Raw genomic sequence first — 17,887 nt, forward strand, 5'->3', positions numbered from 1 at the left:
TGGCTCTTTGAGCACGAGCCCGAGCGCCGCTCAGGCCCATCCTCACACTTCCCCCTGACACCTCACTCTCTCACTCTCTCTCTCACGCACACCTCGGTGCACATATACACTCAGACATGCTGCTCACACAGAGCCCAACCCGTCCCTCCTACCCCAGTTCCAATTGATTTTACATGCCGTGTTATCATAAGCATTCATTTAAGAAGACGGCCTCACCTCGGCGCAATTGAAGACACGTTTGTTACGGTGCCAAGCAGCGACAGCCGCCGGAGAAAAGAAGAGGAGAGCGGGGACAGCGTCTCGCTGCCGAGTCCGCATTTAAAGATCAATATCATGCTGATGAACCGGGCAAAAATCCGCCGGTGCAAGTTCGGCCCGCTTTTATTATTCATTCTCGGATGTTGTTTTTCTTAACTAGCTAGCGCAAAGATACGTAAGGCACTGATATTTAGACAAGAAGGCTCCTTGTAATGCATGGAGGTTTTCCACCTCAAGACAAGCATCCTGAGGCTGTACACAAAGCTGAAAGAAGGGGGTGGTGGGGGAGGGGGGTGGACAACTGAGCATCATGGGCACTTATCCAGAAGGAAATGACAGGCGGCCAAGAATGTATCACGAAGATTTGATTTGCTTTGGTAATGCCTCAGGTAAGTGAAGGCCAGTTAGGAGAAGGAGCCAGATGGACCCGTCGTGGAAAGTCAAGACCCTGCATGGCATCTACCGGCAACACATTGAAGTGGTTAGCATTGAGAAAACACACCGGGGGGGATTGAAAGCTGGACTGGAAGACAGCGTGGATTCGACCCCCCCGCGCCCCCCCCTTAACACAAGATCATCAAACAAGACCCCCCCAAGGTGTAAAGAAGCCCCAGAAATGATACACAGAAGAGTCTAAATTGCTAGCAGGAATATTGTACCAAAACATTCATTCATTCATCTTCCGAGCCGCTTGATCCTCACTAGGGTCGCGGGGGGTGCTGGATCCTATCCCAGCTGTCTTCGGGCGGGACCTGAATCGGTTGCCAGCCAATCACAGGGCACACAAAAACAAACAACCATTCGCACTCACACTCACACCCGGAGAAAACCCACGCAGGCCCGAGGAGAACATGCAAACTCCACACAGGGAGGCCGGAGCTGGAATCGAACCCGGTACCTCTGCACATTGAAGCCGACGTGCTAACCACTGGGCCGCCCTGTACCAAAACATCTCTACTTAATATGGACTGAAGATCTCATTTTATTTCCAGTCAACTTTTACAATGAATCCTTCGGTATTGGATCGGAAACTTGATTAGAAAAGCTGAACATCAACCAAATATTTTCATTCCCTTCTTACCACTACATCATTATTCCCTAAAAGTATATTTGAAGAAAACAACAACAACAACAAAAACGCCTCTTCTTTTTTTTTCCTATTAAACGCTGCTTCTACTGACGTCAGAGGCTCCGCCATCTTTGACGCCAACCGCACCGCTTCCTCTCATTGAAGAAGTGAGGAAGACTCGGCGCAGTGCCTTTGCAGCATCGCCGTCACAGCGTGAACGCACACACGCACGCACACGCACACACGCACGGAGGGAGGCTGCTGGTCCAAAAAAAAAAAAAAAAGCGGACGCGTTTCCTCCTGCGCTGACTGCGGGCCGACGACAAGCTCGGGTAAGTCCGCTCCCCCTTTTCCTCTCGTCTTCTCACCACAATTTGCGCATTGAACAGCGGTTGGTTCTTATCCGCCCGTGAACGAACGGCAGCGATCGACGGCGGTTCTCAAACCAATTTATGGCTAATTCGTCTTATTTTAGCACGTGAGGAAGGAACGGTGCGTGACTTCCCGAGCGCCAACGCGCGGGGTTGTTCGATGGATGCGGTGCGCAATAATGCGTCGATGCCATGTGGGCGTTTTCGCTCTTTCAGCACCTCGGATAGCGACGCAACGTTGAAACGCGAGGAAGGGTGGGGGGGGGGGGGGGGGGGGGGAGAAAAAGCCGCAAGGTTGTCAAAACATGCGAAAAAATGATTTCAGGAGTGCATATGTTGTCAGTGGGCTACGCATCATTCCGCCGGTTGCCGACACGGGTACCCCCGCAGCAGGGTAGACTGACGCCGCATCAAAAAAAATTGTGAATTGCGAGCTACCCGTCGCAATCATTTCAACGTTGAGGTTTTTTGTTTTCCGACAAGGTGATTGGCGGCGGATGTGCAATAGCAAAGTGCGCCATGGGGAAGTTGATGGGGAGCGGGGTGGGGGGGAGAGCCCGTATAAACAGAAAGGAGGGGCAAGGTTGGGTGGACGAGCTCCGACTGCGTGTGCCGCCGTGACACCCCCCCCCCCCCCCCCTCGACGCTTCGGTGAGACCGCCGCCCGCCACGCGTCTTCCGTCAATCAGCACACGTTGGGCCAATTAACGCTCCGCGGTTTGGGGTGCGTCCGGCACGAAGGAAAAAAAGAACTAGCTGCATGTGCGTCACATCTCTAAGTTATGGGTCACCGCTGGGCCACATTAGGTGGTGATCGGGGTGCGCCCTTGCAGGTTGGATGGATAGATAGATAAACATTTGACATAAAAACAAATAGAAATTGGTTAGGCCATTTTTTAAAAAAAGTTCATTATATTGCCTTTGCAGCCAGAGCCTTTACAGTCCAGCTCCTGTACTGTATTGATTGTAACTGACAGGTTGCGTTGTCCACTGAGCGCGAGCAGACGTCGTCACCGGCTAATTGAGTGCTTGACACTGTAGTGGTTCATGTGGTCTGGGGCTCTAGTGTAAAAACAGCACGTTTATGTCGCACTTGCAAAGCAGCCTATCGCCTTGAAACGTGTTCGTATGGCTCCATATTCACGCCAAATACAGATTAAAGCTGCGGAGAGGACGCCCTAACCCTCCGGAGAGGGGGGGGGGGGGTGTTAGGGCGTAGGACGCTGTGGTTGTCATGACCGCTATATGCAGCTTGCACCGTTTGAACTGCAGGGAGAGCAAAAGAGAGAGAGAGGACGGTGGGAGGGATGATGGGACGAGTGTGGGCCTATTGAGCACATTGAAAAAGGGGGCTGCTCGCCGGATGAATGGTGACTCACTGATATGATCATTGCGGGTTCACGACTCCGAAACACCCTGCGACTGTGACACGCTTTACTGTAATGCAGCCTGTATCAGCCGTGTGATGGATGCCGGTCAATAGGAGCCGACTGTGTAGCCGCATTGCCTTTTTGGTGCAGGCTGGTGAATATTTTATGACATGCAATACAATATTGTTTCCTGTTGTGGGTGGATGGATGGGTAGGTGGATGGATTGCCCCCCCCCCCCCACAAAAAAAAGTATTTTTGCAAGAATTATGCGCCTTAAAAAAGGAATAATCGATCTTTTTTTAAAAATCGTAAAAACAAGATATTACCCTTCAAAATGCTAACAGTTAGCGCCGATGCGAGAATGTTTGTTCCACAACATTAGATACAAAAGAACGAAATGCAATACAAAGGCTTCGGATGGATGTTTACTGCTACCTCCTCCCGGGTCAGTTGTTTTTCGATCGCTGGTTTGGGTGTTAGTTGATTTACTTCAAACTATTCTGCGGCTTTTTTTTATGAAAGTTGGGTGGCTGGTGTAAGAAAGAACCCATCAAGTTTTTTTTTATGACAGTCCGAATGAAGGTGCAGACACATAGGAAATGATATTCTCCAATTTGACGGCTTTCATATCTTAGCAGACGTCTGCATTTCATCGGCGGCCAGTCCAATTTATTGCTGAAAAAGCAGTTTTGATTCTGCTATTATATTGCTTTAGATGTGCAATATAAGTAAATTATGAATAATAAATGTGACTCGTCATTGATTCTTTTGTTGCATCCCACAGGCAGCACCAAGATTGTGTTTTTCTTTTTACATAATGGATACACTATTCAAGAATGAGCGTCTTTTTTATTTTTTTTTGTAACTCTTGCCGCATGGAGCGCAGCATTTGGGTGTCTGGCATTATTGATGCTTGAGGTGAAGAGCAAACAAGGGCGTTTTAAGTGCCCTTGTGCAAAGAACTTGACCACTGGCCACTTTTTTAAAGTGCTGCAGTTGAGCTTGGCAGCTACTAACTGCAGCAGTTCCATTTTTGGATGCATGGCAGACATGATCAGGCTAATGAATTCCTACTAACTACTAACTATCATCCGCAAGGGTAGATCTTGCACCTGCCAATGTCAAGCACAGACCCCAGCCAGTCTATTTTTGTTTCCGCATCGTCAGCTATCAAAAGAAAATAAGTCGAGCAGCCGGCAATAATAATATATTGGGAACTTGTATTTTATTTTTCCTTTATCAGTGGTACTGTACAGTACACGGTAACGTGGCATCAATCATTTTTCTTACTTTTGTGACAATCTTTTCCATTTCTCTGTAAAGTTTCTGTGAGCCGAAACGCTGAGTTGCCGCAAAAACGTTGTCGGGATGAAAGTCAGTTTGAGCTATTTTTCCCCCCCCCATGTCCAGTCAGCCCTCCGAGGACAGCCTCTCACTCTCTTGCAGACACGCTCAGCATGTAAACAAAAAAACAGAGAAACAAAATGGCTGCTCCCGAGGCGCTGGAGTTGCAGTCGTGTGAAGAAAGGAAACACTCAGCAGACAACATTCTAACTTGTCTCGGATTCTTAGAAAGAAGCCGGCGAGGGTAGATCGTGCAGTTTACCTGCCAATGTCAAGCACGGACAACCCAACCCCCCCCAAAAAAATCAATGCTTGATCGAATTCACAGTATTTACAGTATTCACTTGCACGGAGGCATTAAAAAAGGCAGTCGAGTTGTAATTTAACATTTTTTGCAAAATACATCACCTTACCTTCATGTCGCAGTCGTAAACTGTGCATGTTAGCGTGTGTGTGTGTGTGTTTGTGAGAGAGAGATGACTAAGGGATGGGGTTCAGGGGGTTCCCGGGTCAATTATGCATGGCAGTGTCTGTCGAGCGGCCCGCCGGGATGCCGCTTGCAGCACTTAACGTCATGTCTCTGGAGAGAGAGAGCGCTACCTGAAGTGACACTGAGGTATATCGTGTCATGTTACGGCGCCGTTATGAGTCTGACTTGTAAATATAGCGTTGGCTCAATATTCACAGTTGACATCATTTGCAGTAACAAATGCTTTCAACAGATATATATATATATATATAAAGTATGAATTTATATATGAATATATAAAGTATATAATTATATAAAGTATATAATTTAATCTTGATGCAAAACTGAATCAAACTGGGGGGGGTGGGGGGGCTATCAATTAGGCTTGCAACACCGGATTAGAAAAATAAATGTTTTTATAATCCTGATAGATATTATTTTGTCCTACTCTCCCCCCCCAAGCCCCTTTTTGATGGTTGTAGGTAGTAGAAGTAACCCCTCGTTAATCGTGGGGGTTACGCTCCAAAAAGAACCCGTTCTAAGTGAAATCCGTGAAGTAGTCATCTTTATTGTATTTTTATTTTTTATTTTTTTACAATTGTTACGCATACAATACTTACAACGGAGAGGGTTGTCCAGGGAGTAAGTACGAGGTCTCCAGCTGATTCTATTTTAGAGTGGCACGGTACGGATGTGGGCGTTCCGGTTAGAGAACACAGGCTAATATTTCATTTGACATGTTGATTTATTGCGATCAACACAGATAAAGAATAATATCGCAAACAGCATCTAGCATACAGGCATTAGTTGACAGTGTAGACCTTGCATTCCGCTACATGAAGTAATCAAACAATTTACATTCGCACGTTTTATCGCGTTCGTTGGCATACTACCCGAATGTGCTAACTAGCGTTGATAGACGCGACATTCTACACGAGCATACGTTCACGGTAATCACTTGACACGAACATTAGAAACGATTCAACTCACCCCTTGGCCTTTGCGAACGACAACAAACGTGTGGGAATGCAGGCAATCCGTCAATCTGCAGACTCGCACCGCTAACCAAACTGCACTCTGCAGACTCGAGGTGCATTCACGGCCCGCTCAGTGTCGGACATCTGAAAAACATTCGGAAAAAAAAGCCTCCATCAGTCACAACACCAACAACTCCTAGAAGTAAAACAATGTGGGTTTTCTGACAATCTTGTATTGAAAGAAACCAAAGATGACATTTTTTCAGGCCCAATCATTAAAAAATATAAACATAAGCCTTTTCAAACAACGACGAGAACATTTCGTCAACATTGTGGGTTTTAATATTGAAAAATGTGTCAAACTGGAAAAGATGAGTCTTGGCACGAAAAATAAAATCAGTCAAACAGAGAAACCGTGAAAGAAGAACCATGTTGAGGGATTCCCGTGTTTCTTAAATCATTATTTCAAACTCTACGTTGGGACAGGCGGAGTGCTCAGCCTTAATCCAATAATTGCCTTAAAGCGAGAGGTCTCCACCGCACATGCCATAAATCACTTTTATTGGCCCTTCTTCGCTGCCGTAGATTCAGATTCAATCCCGTCGCTAATTTGCAAACCACACCATGACATCCTCCTTGAGGCGACAGTGATGCGCGTGCGTCAACAGACACGTTATGTGTGTTTACAGCTCGGTTATGTATTTTAATAAAAATGAGCCTGGTTCTTTCCTTTTTTTTAAGTGTCTCGCACTTTATTGCCTCGCTGTTGATTCGGAGTCACCTTGGTTACCATTCACTGCCATTAGATTTGCGTAATTTGTAGCGCGTGAAGGAGGGCGATGACTCAAACAGAAGAACTGTGCGTCACCTTTTGTTTGAGCACACCGCGCACCCCCCCCCCCCCCCACTGACCAGACTTTTTTTAGATGGCTCCCTCCTCTTGTCCCATCATGTCTGTGAATGATGAACAAACGAGCCTCATAAAAACAAAAGGGTGGTGCTGCTGCAACAAATGGAGAGTATGATTCTCATTTTTAAAATTCAAAAGGTACAAATAACGCCAATAAATACGTGAACACCCCCCCCCCCCTCCCCCAGAGAAGTTCCAGTGCCAGGAAAGGGAAGTCGAGGGTGCAAAAATGCGACGCTATTAGCTGAGCCATAAAGTAAAAAGGTCAACGCGGCCCGTCAAAAAATTAATTGCTCGAATGTGGTTACATAAAGCAGGAAGGGAGGCGATAATCCGTCTGCCCCCCCCTCGGCAAGTGGCTGCAAAAGTCTGCTGTAAATCGTCCTTGATTTCGATGCCGAGCGCCGCGGCGCGGCCGTCCACTTTTTGAGGTTTATGTAAGCCAACATGGCTGCTGTTGGCGAGCGATGCAGCAGTGCGAGAGGAAAAAAGCGAGAGCGAGGCAAAGAAATGAGGGCACTGGGTGGGGGGGTGGGAGGGGGGGGGCTGAAATTACATTTTCAATTGTTTTACCTCCAACGTGCAAGCCATCCGCCGGCTTTCGGAATGGCTCTGCGCTGTATAGGAAAAGTTGGATGTCTGTCTCGGCTGTCGTCCGCTTTACACCCAGTCAGCTGGGATCGGTGCCATCAAAATGCACGATTGGACAGATCTGGGCAGAGTCCCCCCCCTCGCCCCCCCATGAGACGTACATTTTTGGGAAAAAAGGCGTAATCTGTCACTCGCTCGCCATGTCATTTTGTCTGTCTTTCAGCTCTTCTCGGATTCCCCTTTAGGATCTTTTCTTCCCCGTTGGAGACGCTCTCCACCCCCCCACCCCGCACCCAACAGCCATGGCAGATGATGCGGACATGCGCAACGAGCTGTCGGACATGCAGCAACGTGCCGACCAACTGGCCGATGAGGTGAGACCGAGGCGCTGGCATTTTACCGTTCGAAACAAAAACGGGGGCGTTGGGTTGGGATTGGTCGCCGTAATAAAGATCAAAACACAAGCGAGGGTCCTCCAAAGTCGCTAACCTTGAAAGTAGGTCATCCGGCATTGCCATGGCGATGCCATGTCATATCTTCCTCACCAAAAAACGGCGTAGCATCAAAACGGAACACAAAACGTATCGTTCCTTTTTGCCATGCAAGACCGAGACGACGGATCGTTTTCCTGTCCGTGAATCCGATCCTCCCCACATATGCGCTTGACCTTGCCGGTGTCTAAATGTGGGTGTTTGTTTCATCACGGCAAGAAAAGCCTCAGTGAAGGCCCGGTGGGCAGGTCACCACTCCCCCCCCCCACCCCACTTTCACATATGACGCACGCTGACAAACATGGGCACAACGCCGAACATTCCCAAGAACAGGGCGCGCGCAAAACGGTGCGATCGTTACCATGACCGCTTTCGGCTTCAGTTGCTTTCGCGCACAATAGAGGAAACGGCAAGTTCACATTTCGGGGGGGGGGGGGGGGGGGGGAACTTACTTTGTCATTCCCTTTATTTCTTGACGTTGCCACTGCCGAGATCGACAGGATGAACCGTGAGCACGGCGGGGTTGACGCTGCGTCTTTGTAAGATGTCACCGAGGCTCCCCGCTGAGAGGCCGCGCTGCTTCACACGCGTCTTGGGAACTCGAGCACGTGGCGTCCCGTAGATTAGCTGCGCTTCAAAAATAAGATCAAAAACACCAATCGGGTTATTGTGTGCGTTTGTACTCGCTGGACTGTATTGTCATCATAGCGAAAGATGAATTCATATTTTGCTTCACTTCCAGAGATAAAGAAGTAACCAAAATCTTAATTACTGTACAGATGGTTGAATTTTCACGACCGGTGCGATTCCGGCATGATTTGGCACTTTTAAATCCGCGCGGAGGTTTGCTAGACCGGGTGCCGGGGCTGGGAATTTCGCAAACACACAAGCCAGTGTATTTTTAAAAAAAAAGGGAAGTTTGCGCCGTTGTGGGGCACCTCCATCCGGCATGGAGACATCTCTGTGAGGTGGCGCTAGAAGTGATTCGTGCGTGAGCAGAGGATTGTCGTCGCTCTTTGCCGGTATAGCAAGCGATAACGGAAGTTGCACCCTCATTAAATATTCCCAAACAGTCTTGCGAAATCAGGATCCGCCTCTACGACGCGTCACATGTCCCGCATTCTCCCATTTGACACTAACCGTCATGTGATTTCCCCCCCCCCCCCCCCCCCTCCCACAGTCGCTGGAGAGCACCCGTCGCATGCTGCAGCTGGTGGAAGAGGTAAAACTCGCTTCATTGAATTTTGTTTTGTTTGGATTCCACAGTCGTACGCAGCAGGTTGATTATTTTTTTTTTCCCCACAACAAAAAGCGTCTACGCTTGAGCGAGCCGTCCCGGCAAGCTCGGGGCGGCAAATCCTCAAATTGTCTTTTAATTGTTTGCTCATTATGGAAAAATAAGCAGATGCGCATACATTTATTTGCTCATGCAGCATTCATGGCCTGTCAGTGACACTGTGACAAATGAGGACGGCGAGTTACAACTCAGGGAGGATGAATCTAGTGAAAGGATTAAACGGGAGGCATCGAGATTGTTTATTTCTTCCCGGCCTCTGACCTATGAACCCTGAAAATAATTTCGGAACCATCGTTCGCGCGATTATTACAATTAGTCGCATTCGGGGTCATTATGTTGCGGTGCAACACCATTCGAATTTAGTGAAATGCAATATCAACACGCAGTGATTTCAGCGCTGGATCTTTAAATGAGCAAGATTTGAACTCACAATCTCGCTTTTTAGATTTTTGCGTTCACGGGATGTCTGAAAGGCGTACACCCGTAAAAATTCAAAATAACGACAAAAACGGACAGTTGTGTTTGGCGCGGGCGAAAAGCTAGCAAAGAAAAATGGCGAGAAGCAGCGAGGTGAAAATGGAATGTGGGAGGAGCTTATGGCAGCAAATATCTTTCAGGTGCTACTCACTCTCCTGGGGGGCGATATCGCCTCATTACTGACTTCTTTCTTTTGTTTTTTTGTTTTTTTTCTTACACTACCTTGTCACCTGCTTGCCCTTGGGGAGTAGAGCAAAGATGCCGGCATTCGGACTTTGGTCATGTTGGATGAACAAGGAGGTAAGTGCGCAAAACGGGCTGATGGCGATGAAATGTTACGTTAGAAATAAAAACGGCCAAAAATTGTGTCGCCGTCGTCACGTACGATACATACAAATGAAATTGTTATTCCTCGGCAGTTAACTCTTGTTTCATAAATACTTGCCTGATGTCTTGAAATGTAAATTGAAACTAATCCAATTTCTCTTTGTTATTTTTTGCAAAGGAGCTTGTTTGTTTTTGATAAGTTTCTTTGACCTTTGTTTGCACGAGGGAATTGTAATAACCGGCTTCTTTTCTTTTGAGCAATTTTCTTTTCGTGTTTTTTTGTTTTGTTTTGTTTTTGTTTTTGCTATTTGCCGGGAGCTTTTTATTTCTTTCCATTAGCCGACGTAGACAGCAGCTGGACATCTTAAACACGTTCATTTGAGCCAACCACCACAGTGACAAAAAAAACAACAACAACAACAACCCGATATGACCCCTTTCTTGGCTAAAATGAAATGATTTGGTGGAAGGATGACTTTAAACAGGATCGCCGATAAATTTGCTTTCCAATCCAACACAAATACAAAATTCTGTGTGCTTTTTGGATCAATTGACATTCCGAAATTGAAGAAGGGCCGGTCAAAGCGAAACGATCGATTTAGCTGGTAATGACAAAATGTTCCGCCACTTTTCTGTCAATCCATTCACCGATTGGTCAAATGCCCCTGGTCACAATATATGCCGCTTGCTTCGGGGCACGGAGCGTCGTTTTAGAAAGCAACCTCTGCCGATTCCCTTTGGTAGCAAGTCAAAGGAGCTCCGGCGCTACCCTGAAAGGCTCGTCAAACATTTTGTGCGTCCGGCGACGGAGCGTTTAAATGCTCCGATTGGTCCTTTAGTGTCAGCATGCACCCACAAGACACCAAAAGCTTTTACGGCAGCCGAAATGGACGGCTTTCATTGACGCCGGCCGTTAACATTCCTTGACGAGCGCAACGTGGCATCAAAACGCCGAATCATCAAACGTCAACGGGGAGGGGAGGCTCCGGCACACCCGTGACCCGATCGAGGACAAGCAGGAAAGAAAACGATCGCGCTGCACCGGGGATTTTTACAAATCTTGAGATTTGTAAGTTAATTAAGTTAATTAACTGTAAGTTAACAATTAATCGACGAGCGTGCTCCGAAAAGGTCTTTGCTACGACGCAGTCGCCAAAGCGTCATCCGCATCAGCGTGGGCGAGGCCTTGAAATCCAGAAAGGCTCTCTGCAAGGTCGCCATTGACAACATCAACGTTTTTCGTGAAGGTTCTCCCTTCCGTGACCGCGAGCTAACAGCAACATGAAGTAAAACGCATTCCAAACTAACGACGTGGACTCACCATAAGGATGAGTTTTTTTTTGTTGCGGATCTGCGCATTTTGCTTGGATCGATTGCTCCGATGAAATGTTTTTCCTTCTCTGCACGGTCCCGTCCACGCCAGCATTTTGCTCCGGATGGGTTAGTTAATCCACACCAAGGATTTTTATCCTCGATTACTTAGCCTTGACGGTTAGCTTAGGCGCTACTCCGACAAAACCTCTATCTCGACCAGGGGTGTCCAAATTTTTTCGTTGGAGGTTCTGCAGACAAAAAAAAGGGCCACTTTAAAATTCGTCCACTTTTTTTTTTTGAAAGTCGCTCACAGCGTCCGCACACATCAACTCGGCCGTCTCGGTTGCTGCTCATCATAAATCCTATTTGTTCTCAAATCAGCCAATGACATTCATTCCCACCACTGTCATCCCTTTTGTCCTGACCAGAGCAACTCGATCGCGTCGAAGATGGCATGAACCATATCAACCAAGACATGAAGGAAGCCGAGAAAAATTTAAAAGATTTAGGGAAATGCTGTGGGCTTTTCATATGTCCATGTAACAAGTAGGTACTGACAACGTGCCTCAAAGGTTGTCACATATGTGGTGGCGTCCAGTTTTTTCCTTTTTTTTTTTCTCTCTTTTTTTAAAATTTTTATTTGTTCCTTAATTTATTTCGTTCCTACTTTCTTTCGTCACAGTGAGTGTCTGAAGTGATTGTCTTCTCTCCTTTGTCCTCTTTCTCTCTCTTTCTCTCGTGCTACGTTCTGTGGGGGATAAATGACTTGCGTTTAATCAGAACAACTGGAGCGCATCGAGGAGGGAATGGACCAAATCAATAAGGACATGAAGGATGCAGAAAAGAATTTGAACGATCTAGGCAAATTCTGTGGTCTTTGCTCCTGTCCATGTAACAAGTAGGTGCCGCTTGCCTGCCTGCTCGCCCGCCCGCCCGCACGCCCGCCCGCCCGCCTGCCTGCACCAAAATTTCAATCGCTCCAGTAGGAAACACTGGCATGATTACGGCCTTCGGCGAATAGTCTGCTGCGCTCCGGCTGCAAAACGCCCTCCGTGCCCACGCCGCAGGGAGGCCGTGACGCGCTTTCTAAAAAAAAACGTCCCAGACACGCTCGTATGAATGCGTCCGTATCGGCCAATACATTTTGGACACCTGAAGCGCCACCAAAGTGCAATCTTATAAGAAGCGCCGTCATCATCGGGGGCGGTGGGGTGCATGATTATTTACCACTGCCACAGCACTCCAGCATTCACGAGCTGATCACCTTTTTGCAGGTGACACCCCCCCCCCCGCCCCCCCGCGACTGCAACAACATGGAATGACTTGCGAGCACGATCCTTGGAATGCTCATGCATGCATGGCAATGCAACTCATACGTGCGTTGCTGCACGTGACCATGCGAAGGTTATGATGCCCATCATGACATTCGTGTACAGTATGATGATGATGACGATGATGATGATGATGGACATTTATGGGAAGTAATTGCTTTGAAAAGGGACACGGCAAAAAAAAAAAAAAAAAAAGATCGTCATACCTGATTATTACACTTACCGAAACATCCTCACAAAGGTCACAGGCATGCCGGAGCCTATCCCAGCCGTCTTCGGGCACACCCTGGACTGGTCGCCGGCCAATCGCGGGGCACATGTAGACGGACGACCATCAGTGCTCACGATGGCACCTAGGGACAAATTTAGAGTGAGCCATGAACCTGCCACGCATTTGTTTTTGCAATGCGGGAGAAAATCAGAGTACCCGGAGAAAACCCACGCAGGCCCGGGGAGAACATGCAAACTCCACACAGGGAGGCCGGAGCTGGAATCGAACCCGGTACCTCTGCACTGTGAAGCCGACGTGCCAACCACTGGACTACCGGGCCGCCCAGTTCTATTAATAAAACGCAAATAGCGTTTGCCATCGTCGCGCGTACTGAAACGAGACTTTTGCAACCCCCCCCCCCAAACAAAACAATGAATATGCAGAAGTGATGCGCTACACGCAGAGGCGTCCAAAATCGGGAGTGCGATTTTTCAAATGCGGTGCGGCCAAAACACTCGCATGGCGCATCTTGTTAGCACAGCTTCTATTTGTCAGGCCGCCCTTCCTGTTCAGACAGACGCTGGGCTGAGCGTTGATATCGTTATCACGCCTCGCTGGTCATCCGGGATGGAGGTGACTGAGCCGAGGGGGGGCGGGGGGGGGGTATTGGGATGTGAGCTCCAGGAATAGGACGTCGTGTGATACTCTGTCACCCTCCTTCATTTATTTTTTTTCTTCCATTTTGTCGTTTTTCCAAGCTTGTCCTCCACATTGCTGTCGTATAACCCCCCCCGAGCCCCGCCACCCCCCCCCCCCTCTAATGATGTGACAGTCTCTCTGTCGTTTGTCTCCCAGGAGCTCGTCTTCTCTCTGTTAACTGTCACATTTGGACAATCAACTGTGGGGACTTGTGGGAGTGTGATTGTTTTTTTTATTTGCACGAACATGGCGGATGCCAGCGGGGGGGGGGGAGCGGCGACGGGTTACATTGCCGTTAAAACGCACGCCACGTAGCGCGACGCGTGAAGCACTCGGAAGCCATAGCGTCCACTCACATTGCCGTCGCTGCAAGCGGGAAAACGTTCACCTTCCAAACCCGAGTGGGTCCCACGTCTTGCTATGCTTTGCTTGACTTAGTCGAGTCGTCCACTACGACCCCCCTCCCCCCCCCCCCGTGTAACGCGCTACATGCATGAAACAATTTCGATTTACATCCACGCGTCGATCCATTTTGACCCGCGAGCCGGCCTTGGCTGAGGGGGGAAATGATGGCGCCGCTAACCTTGGAACGTCGCCTTAAGTGTTTCTTCTCCGTCGCCTTCGCCGACCAGGATGAAGAGCGGGGCCAGCAAGGCTTGGGGGAACAACCAGGACGGGGTGGTCGCCAGTCAGCCGGCCCGCGTTGTGGACGAGCGTGAACAGATGGCCATCAGTGGAGGCTTCATTCGCAGGTGAGGGCAAGTCGTCCAAAAGGGGGGATCCAGACTTTTTCCCCGTTACGTTAAACACTGTTCTAGATCACAAGGGGGGGGGGGGACTGGCCGACGAAGCTCGTCGCAGCATAAGGATATTCACGCGGGTGTGCGATTTGGGAACTTGGCCTTTTTTTTTTGTGCTCAGGGTAACGGACGACGCCCGGGAAAACGAGATGGACGAGAACCTGGAGCAGGTGGGAGGGATTATCGGAAACCTGCGCCACATGGCCGTGGACATGGGCAACGAGATCGACACTCAGAATCGCCAGATCGACAGGATCATGGACAAGGTAAAGAAGACGTTTGAGTACGTCATCAGGGTTAGCCAGAATAATCTCGGCAAATGAAAATGGGGGGGGGGGGGGGGCACGCTTTGCCCTGGAAAGATTTCTTTCAAAACGCTATCAGATTATATGGACATAAACAAACGCTTTCATTCATTCATTCATTCATTCATTCATCTTCCGAGCCGCTTGATCCTCACTAGGGTCGCGGGGGGGGGGGGGGGGGGGTGCTGGAGCCTATCCCAGCTGTCTTCGGGCAGTAGGCGGGGGGACACCCTGAATCGGTTGCCAGCCAATCGCAGGGCACACAGAAACGAACAACCATTCGCACTCACACTCACACCTAGGGACAATTTAGAGTGTTCAATCAGCCTGCCATGCAAGTTTTTGGAATGTGGGAGGAAACCGGAGCACCCGGAGAAAACCCACGCAGGCCCGGGGAGAACATGCAAACTCCACACAGGGAGGCCGGAGCTGGAATCGAACCCGGTACCTCTGCACTGTGAAGCCCACGTGCTAACCACTTGGTTACCGGGCCGCCCACTATCAGACTATATGGACATAAACAAACAATTTTTTTTAAAGCTACCTTAGATTCAATAAACACTAAAAATTCCCTACCACGGACAAAAGTACACCGAGATGAAGTGAACGTGTCTTACCTGAAGGCGTTGGATTTAGCTTGACCCAAAGGAAGCTCCCTTTACGGATTTGGATTTGTGCACTGGGTGCCACGGTCACGTTGGGAAAAAAAAAACACCTTCCGACAAAGAGTTGCAATCCTCAAATGCTTCAAAATACCTTTGGAAGGTGAAGGTCAGGAAGGCAGCGGAGGGCACAGACGCATCCCCATCTGGAACATCTCACCTTGAGGGGGAAAAGAAAGAGCAGAAGCTACGGCGTTAGCTGCTCTGCTAGCTTGATTGTGGCTGCAAATTCTCGTCAAGAGAAATTATTCTCAGGATATGCATCGGTAAACAATCGGAACAACTGCTTACCTCTGACCACACGCGGAGCAATCATTCTTGCCCCGGAACAGGATCATCTTCAAAAGACATCCAACAACTGGCCCGATACTGAATTTGACCTGGTTTTTGTGATTCGCAGGCCGATTCCAACAAGACCAGGATCGATGAGGCCAACCAGAGGGCCACAAAGATGCTGGGCAGTGGCTAAACAGCCCCCCCGGCCACCCAACCCGCCCGGCCGGTGCGCGGCGCCGCACGTCGTCAGTCGCCGACGTGCTTTCATCATGATCTTGACCTTCTTAGGTTTGCACACATGCACATATCACCCCCCCCCCCCCATTGTATATGTCGTTCTGCGTGTCGTCTGTCGAGCTTTTTCAAGATGATGGTCCTCGTAAAAAAATGATTTCTGATACGCCGTGCATCTTTCTCTCCAAAGGTTCTAGAAATCGCAGAGTTCATGGCGACGGCGCGCCGTTTTTTTTATTCTCTTGTTCAAGACGCACACCCCCACCCAAGCGGATATAAGTAGACACGGCTATGGACGGAAAGCGTATACCCGGATTGCGATACGAGCCGTTTGTTTTGATTCTTCCTTCTTTTTCAGTATCTCGGCATTGGCTTTGGTAAAACGCTCCCGTCACACTCGTTTTACTGTTTTGCCACAGCAAAAAAAAAAAAATGGGGAAGACGGACGGATAGCAAGTCACGATCCGCCGAGTTGAAGAAAAATCGCAAACAAGCACTTCCAAATCCGAAAAGCGAGTCCCGTTTTCCACCGTTGCGATCATACTGAGTTTTGCCTGTTTCGACAATGTGCAACTCGATTCTCTGTAACTGTATTCGGCATTTGCATTCCGAGTGATGTGAATTGTGCGTTCTCTGCATGACCAATGGTAGGGTTTAGACTTCAAAATAAAAGCTGTCTGAAAAAGTATGTATAAAAAAAAAATAAAATAAAATGAAAAAAAAAACAAGAAAAAAAACACAGCAGTAGCGACTTGACAAAACGCATGCTCAAGTATTATTAGGACACAGTTGATGGTTCCATTCTTCCCCTGCGAGTTTGCAATAGTGCCACTCTTTCCGTCTTGATATATTTACTGACTGTGACCATCTTGTTGTAAAATAATGCAAAAGGAATTACAACAACAACAAAAAAGTGAGATGGAGATGATGAAACAAAGATCTGTGGTCGTATTGCAAAAAAAAAAAAAAAAAAAAAAATGACCCGTTTTCTAAACGATTATGCAGTTCCGTGATGAGGATGTTGATTCCGTGCCGAACGAGGAGGACTGGTTGTGTACTGTAACATAGGTTTTGGATGCTCTGAGTAAATAAATAAACGTTTGCAATGTAAAGCAAAGGCGCATCTTTCTGAGAGACCTTACTTTTATAAGACGACTGTATCTGTAAGTTTATTCTCCCCCGTGTGGTTTGTTATTGGTACCAAAAAAAAATAACTAAAACACTATGTTGACGATAACTATACACTGAAAAAAAAATTACAATAACATCGAGGGTTTTTGTTGCTTCTGTACTTTAGAGCTATGCATACCAAATCTCCAAAAAGTCCCTTTCGTTAGAGTAAGGTGATGAACCACCCAAAACCTGAATGACACAATAAGAGTCAACTGTGAGATTGATGTCCTCAACGCATGTTCTATTCAAAGGCTCCCCTCCTCTGTATCTTGTCAGTGTGTAAAAGTGGTGGACATTTTGTAGCTAGCTGAATTGATTAAAAGTAAATCAAACCCTGGTTTGCGCCTGCCTTTGTCTTGATTGCTCTCATCCGTACCCTCGATGGACAAACGGCGCTATCCCAAAATCGACATTGGGAACGAGTACGCTGTGCTCATTGTGGAGAATGGATATCGTATTGAACAGATACGGGATTCATTCATTCATTCATTCATCTTCCGTACCACTCCCCGGGCTTGCGTGGGTTTTCTCCGGGTGCTCCGGTATCCTCCCACATTCCAAAAACATGCGTGGCAGGCTGATTGAAAACTCTAAATTGTCCCTAGCGGCTCGGAAGATGAATATGTAGACCGCTTGATACTCGCTAGGGTCGCGGGGGGTGCTGGAGCCCATCCCAGCCGTCTCCGGGCAGTAGGCGGGGGACACCCTGAATCTCTTGCCAGCCAATCGCAGGGCACACAGAGACGAACAACCATTCGCACTCACACTCACACCAAGGGACAATTTAGAGTGTTCAATCAGCCTGCCACGCATGTTTTTGGAATGTGGGAGGAAACCGGAGCACCCGGAGAAAACCCACGCAGGCCCGGGGAGAACATGCAAACTCCACACAGGGACAGGGAGGCCGGAGCTGGAATCGAACCCGGTACC

At 48.2% G+C, this 17,887-nt stretch overlaps 1 protein-coding gene across 2 annotated transcripts; it reads left to right on the plus strand.

Annotated features, from left to right (window-relative positions):
- The first annotated feature begins 1,483 nt into the window (after positions 1 to 1,483).
- On the plus strand, positions 1,484 to 17,294 carry snap25a (synaptosome associated protein 25a). Of its 2 annotated transcripts, none has more exons than XM_052053482.1 (8): positions 1,484 to 1,659; positions 7,584 to 7,734; positions 9,032 to 9,073; positions 9,877 to 9,925; positions 11,695 to 11,812; positions 14,140 to 14,259; positions 14,429 to 14,573; positions 15,675 to 17,294. In XM_052053482.1, exons 2-8 carry the CDS (start codon positions 7,663 to 7,665, stop codon positions 15,741 to 15,743), a joined length of 615 nt encoding a protein of 204 aa, XP_051909442.1. In that variant the 5' UTR covers positions 1,484 to 1,659; positions 7,584 to 7,662; the 3' UTR covers positions 15,744 to 17,294. The 2 variants fall into 2 exon arrangements, with proteins under 2 accessions (XP_051909442.1, XP_051909441.1); XM_052053481.1 differs by lacking the exon at positions 11,695 to 11,812 and adding an exon at positions 12,047 to 12,164 and having other exon boundaries at positions 1,486 to 1,659.
- The last annotated feature ends 593 nt before the right edge of the window (positions 17,295 to 17,887 follow it).

This window comes from Hippocampus zosterae, chromosome 19, assembly GCF_025434085.1.
Source record: "Hippocampus zosterae strain Florida chromosome 19, ASM2543408v3, whole genome shotgun sequence".
Taxonomy (NCBI): Eukaryota; Metazoa; Chordata; class Actinopteri; order Syngnathiformes; family Syngnathidae; genus Hippocampus; species Hippocampus zosterae.